Source organism: Silurus meridionalis, chromosome 18 (genome assembly GCF_014805685.1).
Source record: "Silurus meridionalis isolate SWU-2019-XX chromosome 18, ASM1480568v1, whole genome shotgun sequence".
Lineage (NCBI taxonomy): Eukaryota > Metazoa > Chordata > Actinopteri > Siluriformes > Siluridae > Silurus > Silurus meridionalis.
The window spans coordinates 13974990-13986680 of NC_060901.1; the positions used below are offsets into that span (position 1 = coordinate 13974990).

General features: G+C 46.1%; 1 protein-coding gene across 1 annotated transcript; it reads left to right on the forward strand.

Moving 5' to 3' along the window:
- The first annotated feature begins 1277 nt into the window (after positions 1–1277).
- LOC124401124 lies at positions 1278–3710 on the forward strand. The gene is given in 3 exon segments (XM_046873114.1): positions 1278–1569; positions 1682–3145; positions 3148–3710. Coding segments are annotated over 3 exon segments (2319 nt in total).
- The last annotated feature ends 7981 nt before the right edge of the window (positions 3711–11691 follow it).

Consider the following 11691-nt stretch of genomic DNA (forward strand, 5'->3'; position numbering starts at 1 on the left):
TGCCACGCAGGATCCCTGACAAGAGTGCCAGGCGCAACAATCCATTTCTGTACCTCCCGATGGGAGATGGTGGGTTGGGATTGGGGCTGCACCCACCAAGCAACCCAGCAGCAGTTCAGCCTAAAACGCCTTACAGGCTTGACCTGCCAAGGCACTCATTGTGCCGCGCAATATGTGCAGATCCTGCACAAAAAGTGCAGAGAATCGGCAACAAAAGTGCACAGAATGTGTGCAGTCAGATCCCTCTGAAACCCGACCTAGCTCTGCCCCCAACTCTGCTCTGTTCTGCTCTGTTTTGGTTTTGACCTTTGAACTGTTTTTGGTTTGCGTTTCTGCCCTGTCTTTATTGTTCTGTTTGCTGGCTCTTTTGGATTGTTTTTTGGATTTGGTTTTTGTCTTCCATGCATTGCACTTTTTGCCTGTGTTTTGGACCCTGGACTGTTTATCGGACTTTGTTTTTGCCTTGCACCATTGTTAGGTGTGTTTATTAAAGCCTGTATTTTTATTTTTTTTTTTTCAAATATATTTTTCAAATATGTCTTACTGCTGCTGAGCATCTCATCACCATACTGTTCTTGAAATCTTCTGTAGATATCCACAGGTTCTTTTTCTAACTTCGCTCGGTGTTTCACTATGGGAATCGCTTTGGGCGTGACCAACAACGGAAGCTCTTATGACACCACGTCTGTCTTGACAGACTGGTCGACCTGAGATCAGGCTCAGCCTCCTAACATCATTCGCGCTTTCTTCCCGTGGGGGACTACACTAAGCTCTCTCAGCACTTCCACTTCTCGGCTGGTTTCGCTTAACTGTTCATCGTGCGGGCCGTCATTGGATTCCGCCACTGAACGCGAGGTCAGTCGTACGGAATCGTGCTGAGCGACGTCACGGAATAGCGTACGCGTCGAGGCGAGCTATTCCTATTTTAACTTGCTGGGTATTCAGTTACACGGTAGGGACGTAGTAGCGTCAGGCTATTACAGGCTTAGCGCGTGAAGGCGAAGCCTTCGGAGAGCTAACTACCCTGCGAACATTGGCAGACTAACGTGTTGTGACGAGTCTAATATCCCCGTACTCAGCCATGTCGACGATCACCCCCCCCACCAAAGGGAATGAGTGGAAGATCAGGGAGGTTGCATCCCGCCCGTGTCCATCATCATGTGGAGCAACCATCTTGGGCAGGGACCCTCACCCTCAGCCAGCGTGGCAAGGTTTTGCCGCAGCCGCGGCAAGACAGATGAACACGAGGAGCACAAGATCGGGTCTCGGCGGACAGCATGCTGGTCAACGTCCGAGATCGGATGGCTCGGGACCATGGGGAAAGCATTCATTTGCGGCCGTGGCGGCTAAAAACCGTCCGCCCCACCCCGAGGAGCGGAAGAAGAAGCGTGCGACCTGACACGCGAATGTTCTCCTATCCTCCTTTCTCCGCTGGCGAAGAAAAGGAGAAGAGAACACAGCCTGGTTCTACGTTCCGTAAGGGCTTCCTCTTTAGTTTCTCCTCGGTTTCGAGGGATAAGGGAAAATGTTCAGTGTCACCAAGCACTCCCGACATTTGTTCACTCGCACGTCAGTTCAGACGATTGCGCAATAAAGACTGCATCATCGCATCCAAGCCACGGGCTGAGGGCGATGTGTTCAAAAATAAAACACACAATAAATGTGGCACTTTCGCATCCAGGCGATCAGCCGAGGGCGATAGTGTGCGAAAATCCTGAGAATTCAGCGTGCACCCCCCTAGTTTTACCACTGGAGGGCACGCTCGCTCTGTCAGCGGAGCCCAGCGCGGCGACGGTTGTGACGTCATCAACGCGCGACCAGAGTTGTGTACGCGGGGGTTATCTTTCTGCGCACCTCGTCAATTGGCGCGCATGCGCTGTTTCTTCGTGGGTCTTGGCCACGATTTCACGGGGATACAGGCTTCAATTCGCAATGAAACCACCCAGATTCAACAGTGTGTTGGTCTCGGTGGCCGAAGGGGAGTTGGCTAGCGTCCTAGCGACCGAGATCGACTCTCTTTTAAGCAAAAGGGCAATCAGAGTTGTTCCGAAGGCAGAAAGCCGTCAGGGTTTCTACTCCCGGTACTTTGTGATCCCGAAGAGAGGAAGCGCATCTCTTCGTTCGATCTTGGATTTGCGTGTGTTAAACAAGCACCTGAGAAAATATTCATTCAGAATGTTGACACACAAAGCACTCTGTCGGTCGATCCATCCAAATGATTGGTTTGTGACGATCGATCTATCAGACGCGTATTTTTACATAGACGTTTACTCGTCACACAGAAAATATTTGAGGTTTGCACACAGAAGCACTGCCTACGAGTTTCAAACCATTTCGTTCGGACTGTCTCTCGCTCCGAGGACTTTCAGCAAGTGTGTGGAGGCGGCACTTTTGCCGTTGAGAAACATCGGGGTTCGGATTTTGTCTTATATAGACGATTATCTGATATGCTCCTCGTCAAGAGAGCAGGCGATCAGAGATGCGGAGAGCATAGTCACACATCTCTGCAACCTGGGTTTCAGAATAAACAGGGAAAAGAGCTTGTGTCCCGCGCAGTGCGCGGAATATCTAGGGCTCAGTATAGATTCCCTCTCCTATCGAGTCACGCTGACAGAGAGGAGAATCGCATCTCTCATTCAGTGTCGCTCCCGTTTTCGGGCGGGGACTATGGTCCCGTTCCGAGTGTGCCTACGAATGCTGGGTTTAATGGCCTCAGTGATTTCTGTGGTGCGTCTGGGACTTCTCATGATGAAAGATTTTCAGAGATGGGTCACGCGGTTGCGCTTATGTCCCCGACGTCATCTCAATCGGCCGGTCAAAATTACACATGCTTGCGTCTTAGCGCTCCGCCAATGGGGATGCCCCGCGACACTTCGGTCGGGGATTCCCTTGGGGGCGGTGTCGTCGAGGGTTACTATGACGACGGACGCGTCTTTGGCGGGCTGGGGTGCAACCCTTATGGGCAGAGCTGTGAACGGCGTTTGGCCTCCACAGCTAATCCTGAGACATATAAACTACTTGGAGTTGTTGGCAGTGTTTCTAGCGCTGAAACATTTTCTGCCTTTCATAAAGGGCCGACATGTGTTGGTGAAAACAGACAATTCCACAGTGGTCGCGTACATCAACCGGCAGGGAGGTGTGCGCTCCTCCAGCTGCATCAGTTAGTGAGGAAACTGATAATGTGGTGCGACGCGAGGCTTTTGTCCATCAGAGCGACTCATGTTCCAGACATATGGAACAAGTGTGCGGATCTGTTTTCCAGGGGAAACCCCCTGTATGGGGAATGGAAACTGCACACCCAGGTGGTGGAGCAGATATGGCAGAGATACGGCCGGGCTTCCGTAGATCTCTACGCCTCACGAGAAAATGCTCAGTGTCCTTTGTTCTTTTCTCTAAGAGACGAAGATGCACCGTTGGGTGTGGATGCATTAGCCCACCCGTGGCCAAACGTTCTTCTCTACGCTTTCCCTCCACTGAGCTTGATTTCCCCCACCCTGGCCAGGGTCAGAGAACTCAGCTTGTCACTGATTCTGATAGCTCCACATTGGGCGTCCAGGCACTGGATCGCAGAAATAGTTCAGCTACTGTCAGATCAACCGTGGCCAGTCCCTCCACGGAGGGACCTTCTGTCCCAGGCGGGCGGGGAGATTTATCATCCTCACCCAAACAGGATTGCTCTCTGGGCCTGGCCCATGAGAGGTGGAACTTGAGTGTGGTAGGTTTACCCCAATCAGTTATACACACTATCCAGAGTGCCAGGGCCTCATCTACTCGCACGCTTTATGACAATAAATGGCGAGTTTTCGAGGAGTGGTGTGGCAGTGGTCACATTGTCTCTTTCCAGTGTTCTGTGGGAGACATTTTGTGCTTTTATCCAGCAAATCCTGGAAAAAAGCACAAAATGTCTCCCACATAGGGCTCAGTATAGATTCCTCTCCTATTGAGTCACGCTGACAGAGAGGAGAATCGCATCTCTCATTCAGTGTCGCTCCCTGCTGGGCGGGACTATGGTCCCGTTCCGAGTGTGCCTACGAATGCTGGGTTTAATGGCCTCAGTGATTTCTGTGGTGCGTCTGGGACTTCTCATGATGAAAGATTTTCAGAGATGGGTCACGCGGTTGCGCTTATGTCCCCGACGTCATCTCAATCGGCCGGTCAAAATTACACATGCTTGCGTCTTAGCGCTCCGCCAATGGGGATGCCCCGCGACACTTCGGTCGGGGATTCCCTTGGGGGCGGTGTCGTCGAGGGTTACTATGACGACGGATGCGTCTTTGGCGGGCTGGGGTGCAACCCTTATGGGCAGAGCTGTGAACGGCGTTTGGCCTCCACAGCTAATCCTGAGACATATAAACTACTTGGAGTTGTTGGCAGTGTTTCTAGCGCTGAAACATTTTCTGCCTTTCATAAAGGGCCGACATGTGTTGGTGAAAACAGACAATTCCACAGTGGTCGCGTACATCAACCGGCAGGGAGGTGTGCGCTCCCTCCAGCTGCATCAGTTAGTGAGGAAACTGATAATGTGGTGCGACGCGAGGCTTTTGTCCATCAGAGCGACTCATGTTCCAGACATATGGAACAAGTGTGCGGATCTGTTTTCCAGGGGAAACCCCCTGTATGGGGAATGGAAACTGCACACTCAGGTGGTGGAGCAGATATGGCAGAGATACGGCCGGGCTTCCGTGATCTCTCGCCTCACGAAAATGCTCAGTGTCCTCTGTTCTTTTCTCTAAGAGACGAAGATGCACCGTTGGGTGTGGATGCATTAGCCCACCCGTGGCCAAACGTTCTTCTCTACGCTTTCCCTCCACTGAGCTTGATTTCCCCCACCCTGGCCAGGGTCAGAGAACTCAGCTTGTCACTGATTCTGATAGCTCCACATTGGGCGTCCAGGCACTGGATCGCAGAAATAGTTCAGCTACTGTCAGATCAACCGTGGCCAGTCCCTCCACGGAGGGACCTTCTGTCCCAGGCGGGCGGGGAGATTTATCATCCTCACCCAAACAGGATTGCTCTCTGGGCCTGGCCCATGAGAGGTGGAACTTGAGTGTGGTAGGTTTACCCCAATCAGTTATACACACTATCCAGAGTGCCAGGGCCTCATCTACCGCACGCTTTATGACAATAAATGGCGAGTTTTCGAGGAGTGGTGTGGCAGTGGTCACATTGTCTCTTTCCAGTGTTCTGTGGGAGACATTTTGTGCTTTTATCCAGCAAATCCTGGAAAAAAGCACAAAATGTCTCCCACATAGGGCTCAGTATAGATTCCCTCTCCTATTGAGTCACGCTGACAGAGAGGAGAATCGCATCTCTCATTCAGTGTCGCTCCCTGCTGGGCGGGACTATGGTCCCGTTCCGAGTGTGCCTACGAATGCTCATGTCGGGTTTAATAACGAACCTGCGGGTCGGCACCCTTTGATTAGCTGGTTTATTAAAGGTGCACGCCGTAAGAGGCCAGTGTCTCGGCGGTTAGTGCCTCAGTGGGACCTATCTTTGGTTTTGAAAGCCCTTTCTCATCACCCCTTCAAGCCGGTGGATGGAGTAGGGCTGCAATTTCTTTATCTTAAAACGGCGCTGCTTGTGGCTCTAGTGACTGCTAAACGTGTGCGCGAGCTGCAAGCCCTGTCTGTCAGTCCGTCCTGTTTACAGTTTGCCCCTGGGCTCACGAAAGTTTCCTTTCGCCCTAACCCGGCGTTTGTACCTAAAGTGGTGGATTCTTCTTATAGATGTCCCGTTACGGAACTTTCAGCTTTCCACCCACCTCAGGAGGAGGAGGGATTGGGTTCCTTGTGCCCAGTGCGGGCCCTCCATACGTATGTCAAGAGAACAGCGGGTTTCAGGAAATCTGACTAGCTGTTTGTGTCTTGGGCTACCCCTCACAAAGGGAAGCCGTTGTCGAGACAACGGCTATCCCGCTGGATTGCGGAGGCTATATCTATAGCGTATGCATGCTGTGGTTCTCAGGCACCTGCGGGTCTGAGGGCCCACTCTACTAGAGGGATGGCGACGTCATGGGCCCTACTTAAGGGAGTTTCTGTTCAGGAAATTTGTGCGCCGGCTGGCTGGGCTACGCCACACACCTTTGTGCGGTTTTATAGACTAGATGTGTCTGAGTCATCCTTGGCACATGCGGTGCTGAGTGCCAGACGCTCTGAGCCCATGTGATTGGCTTGTGCAATCCGGGAGCAGTCTATATCTCCTATAGTGAAACACCGAGCGAAGTTAGAAAAAGAACGATGGGTTACTTAACGTAATCCTGGGTTCTTTGATAACAGAGTGAGGTGTTTCACCAGCACTTCCCTCCTTGCACTTGGACGGGAAGAAATCTCGCTGCAATGATGTTAGGAGGGGTCGACCTGAGGGATAAAAGTGGGGCGGAGCCTGATCTCAGGTCGACCTGTCTGTCAAGACAGACGTGGTGTCATGAGAGCTTCCGTAGTTGGTCATGCCCAAAGCGATTCCCATAGTGAAACACCTCACTCTGTTATCAAAGAACCCGGGATTACGTAAGTAACCCATCGTTATGCCTGTGCATGCCTATGTACTGTACACCATACGCTGTTACATATATGCACCATCACTGTTGTCACAATGTCCATTGTGAAAAACGCTATAGAAATAAACTTGACTTGACATGACATGCTGTCTGCCATCTTGATTAACAGTTTCTGGACTGGTTTGCCACCTATCAGTAATAGGACAAACTAGCCACTTACTACCTACGCTAGCATCCATTTTTATACCTATAACATTAAAAGTTCCGGTTTGACTTGAACGCCCCTCATATTTGACCAGATTCGTCCACCCTGCATTGGTGGTTTTTTGTATTGATCCTCCTGTCAAACATGACATATAAAGCAGTACATGGTTAATCAGCTTGCTATTTAAGTGAGCTAGTGACCTTTTGAAATGGTAATTAAGGTCAAAGGTCTCTTACTCTGTTAGTGGCAAATTGCACAAAATGGCAGTTCTTCTAAAATGGCATTTTTTTTTTTAAATAGGAGAATGACTAAGATCAAGATGCCTGATTTTTCCCCCCAATTTTAATATGAAATTGCAAAGAAAAAAAGAACTACATTTACAAATAATTATAAAAAAAAATACCAAGAAACCTATAAGTTGCATAAGTGTGCACACCTCTAAACTTATAAAGCACCTTTAGATTTGTACTGCACCCCCACTAGGTCTATCAACAGTTTGACTTGCCAACAATTTCCCACTCTTTCACTTTAAAAAAAAAAAAAATAAAAATTTCTATATTAGTTGAAGTGTGAAAGTATCTTCTGTGTAGGAAGAATGCGGTAATTCAAAAACTTCTCTACCACAGTCAGCAAAATAGAAGGCATGTTATGTGATAATAATTTGTTTTTAATTTTACGGTTTTACATATAAGGACATAAAAGTAATATTATAAATTATTATTATTTATTTTCCAAAAACCTTTACACTGCCTCAATTTAAATACACTTTTATATTTATTTATTATTTTTATTTATTTATTTATTTATTTATTTATTTTTAGAGCATTAGAACACCCTGACAAATTCTTTGTAATGCTACCCATGCTACTTGGCAATAAAGGCAATTCTGATTCTGAAATCAAGCTAACATAGAGAAGCCATATGCTACTAATTAAATGCCCTGAAAACATCAGAAATTATTTTGGAGAAACAATAGTTGCTGCCCATCAATCTGGGAAGGGTTATAAGGCCGTTTCCAAACAAATGAAAGCTCATCATTCATTCATTCAATCATTGTTTTGTTTTATGAGATTGTTATGGCCAGTGCTCTCCTGTATGCTGTGGCAGACACGGCCACTCAACAAACTGATCTGCAAGGCCAGCAATGTTGTTGGGGAGGAGCTGGACTCTCTGACAAAAGTGTCTGGAAGGAGGATGCTATCCAGTGTACATTTAATTTTGGATAACTCCTCGCATCCAATACATAAAATACTTGACAGCTCAAGGAGTACGTTTAGTGACAGACTTATACAACCTTGGTGCACCACAGAGCACCACAGTACATTTCTGCCTGTGGCCTTGATGTATCTCCTATATTATATATATATATATATATATATATATATATATATATATATATATATATATATATATATATATAAATCTTATACGATATAGATTTTATAGATATAGTTATATTAATATATTTTAATTTTACATTTATTTGTTGCTAATATCTGTCAATTATGTTCAAGAATCTAAATTAAAAAATATTTGTTAATTGTGACTGATTACTAATTTTAACTTTTATAACTGTTATTGTAGTCTTACTTTTCTGCCATCTGTCTTTTACTGCTGCTTCAAATTTCATTATTTGCCTATGGGATCAATAAAGTATTTTGATTTTGATCATTCTACATTGAGGAAGATTATTCACAAGTAAAAACATACAAAACAGTTGCCAAACTTGTTGAAAACCTGTCCGGGAGTGAATGTCTCAGTAGATTTACTCCAAGGTGAGACCATGTATTTCTTAGAGAAATTACAAAAAACCCAAGAGCTACCCCTCAGACTCTACAAGCCTAATTTAGCCTGTTAAAGTTCATGACAGTACAATTAGATAAAGACTGAACAAGTTTGGTTTGTTTGGAAATTATAGTCAAGTCAAGTCAAGTCAAGTCAAGTTTATTTGTATAGCGCTTTTCACAACAGACATTGTCTCAAAGCAGCTTTACACAAATCAACAGTGATGGTGAATGGTGTGAATTTGTCCCTGATGAGCAAGCCGTGACTGTGGCAAGGAAAAACTCCCTTAGATGTTATGAGGAAGAAACCTTGAGAGGAACCAGACTCAAAAGGGGAACCCATCCTCATCTGGGTGACATCAAGAGTTTGATCATAAATCTTTCAACAATACAGAACACTGGAGAGTGAGAACTAACATGAGCACTGGAGTATAAGATTATAAGTGATGTTCTTTCTGCAGTCTTAAACAGTCTATATGGTTAGTAGCTCCGAGTTTTATGAGCTCAGCATTTGTGATCACCACAGATCCAGCATCAGCTTCTCCATGCCAGAGCCTTTGAACACTCCAGGAGGTCCAATGTCAAAACTCCACACATGTAGCGGGATCCAAATGGCACTGGTACGTCTCTAGATGGTTCGGGATGTTTGCGAGTTCGGCATCTACTTCTTCAAAGGTCCGTAATCATCACGAGGTGGGAGGTGACTGGAGCTGGCCAAACCTCAGGGTGTCTCAGGATGGGGAGAGAAAGAGAAGCAGTGGAGAGGAATTAGCGTAGCTGCTTTTAATGATATTAACAGCACAAGTTGATAATGTGCATGTGATCAGATGTTCTGGAGCACAAGGTTATGATATGTGATGTGTGTTATGTGTAGGCTTTGCTAAAAAGATATGTTTTTAATCTACACTTAAACTGGGTAAGTGTGTCTGAGCCCCGAACACTGTCAGGAAGACTATTCCAGAGTTTAGGAGCTAAATGTGAAAATGCTCTACCACCTTTAGTGGACTTTGCTATTCTACGAACAACTAGAAGCCCAGAGTTTTGAGATCTCAGGGAGCGTGGCGGATTGTAGCGTGTTACAAGACTGGATAGAGACATGGGAGCCAAACCATTTAGTGCTTTATACGTGAGAAGTAATAGTTTGTAGTCTATTCGAAACTTAACAGGAAGCCAATGTAGGGACGATAGGATTGGGGTTATGTGATCATATTTTCTTGACCTTGTAAGAACTCTGGCTGCTGCATTCTGGACTAACTGAAGCTTGTTTATTAATGACGCAGGACATCCACCTAGTAATGCATTACAGTAGTCTATTCTGGAGGTCATTATACCAGGTATAAGCTTCTTTTCTCTTAAAAGAACATGGCAACACAGCTTAGGTTTACAAAGTTGCACCTAAACAAACCACAAGATTTAAACACTCTCCTTTAGACAGATGAAACTAAAATTGGTCATTATGCACAGCAAAACATTTGGCGAAAACCAAACAGCATATCAGCAAAAACACCTCATACCAGCTCTCAAACACAGTGGTGAAAAAGTGATGATTTGGGCTTGTTTTGTAGCCCAGGACTTAGGGAAACTAACAGTTATTGAGCTGGCCTTGATTTCTTCTGTATACCTTTGTAGAGTTGAATATGAAGCCATCTGTCTGACAGCAAAAGATTGGCCAAAACTGGGTCATGTAACAGAACAATGAAAGTACACTAGAAATCCATAAGAGAATGGCTGATAAAGAACAGAATCAAGGTGTTGCAATGTCCCAGTCCAGACCTGACATGCTAAGGCAGGACCTCAAGAGAGTGAAATAAACGCTGTAAAGAAGAGTGAGTTCAAGTTCCTTCACAATGATAAGATCATACAGAACACAATTACTTTGTACACCTTATGATACAATACTGTGTAGAGCTGCCTTTAGCAGCAATAACAAAGTGGTATGACAGCACTAGGCTGCACATACAGTCACAAGGAGCAAAAACCTTCATAAGTCTGTGTGCTAAAAGACATTGTCCTATGCAACTGATGCTACTCTGACCACGTTGCCACGTCTGCCATTTCATCATGGACAGCTAGTTAAAACACAGAGCAAACAGGAAATTTAGCTTGAAACTGGGCAAATCCACCACAGAAATGTTTGACATGATTTGGCAAGTTTGTTGATGCTGCAAAAAGTCGGTTGAGGGTGTTTTGAGTGGAATGCATGCTTCAAGAGAGGAAGGGCATCACTGAAAGCCGACAAGAGATCATGAAGACCTCCAACAAGCTCAACCTGTCAGGATCTTCCAGGAGCATGACGCGCACTTCCGGGTCGGAGGTCATCTTGTCGTTTTTCCTGCACCTCCCCATATTTAAAGACACCAAAGACTTTAGCTCGGGCCAGATTATCTCACTGGCTTCCAAAGTCCCTGAGAATTATTCTTGCCACCCTGCCTGCTCCTGTTCCTGTTCCTGCTCCTGACCCATGTTCCGCTCTGTTTTGGTTTTGACCTCTGGACTGTTTCTGCCTTGTCTTCATTTTTCTGTTTGCCGGCTCTTTTGGACTGTTTTTTTGGATTTGGATTTTGTCTTCCCTGCATCTCCCGGTTTTCCATGGGTATATGACCCTGGACTGTTTATTGGACTTTTTTTTGCCATGCCCCATTGTTCAGTGTGTTTCTTTATTAAAGCCTGTATTTTCGTTACTCCCTGTCACATTCTGCATTTGGGTCCTCACTCACCTAGTCACCCGCAAGAGTTTCTAACAAAATAATCTTGCCCTGCACCGTGTCCCCTGCTTTACTGACACAACCCCCGGAAAAGACGAAACCATTCACAACTTGTGCATGATGATTGTCGGAGAAAAATCCACAACATTGCTGGCATTCTCTGTGTTTCATTAAGAACCGTCTATGTAATCCTCACTTTGTGATTTAAACATGTGCTGTGTTGCTGCCAAGTTTGTCCCCAGGACGTTAAACCAGGAGCAGTAGGAACAGCGTGTCACAGTCTGCCAAGAACTTTATCAGTGTGCTGTGGATGACCTGTCTTTCATGTTGAGGATCATTCATGTCAATGACAAAGCTTGGGTGTATGGGTATGACCCTGAGATGAAGCAACAGTCTACACAATGGAAAAACCTATTATCTCCATGACTAAAAAGGCAAGGCAGATTCGCAGCTCGACCAAGTGCATGCTCATCACCTTTTTCGACATTTACAACATTCCAA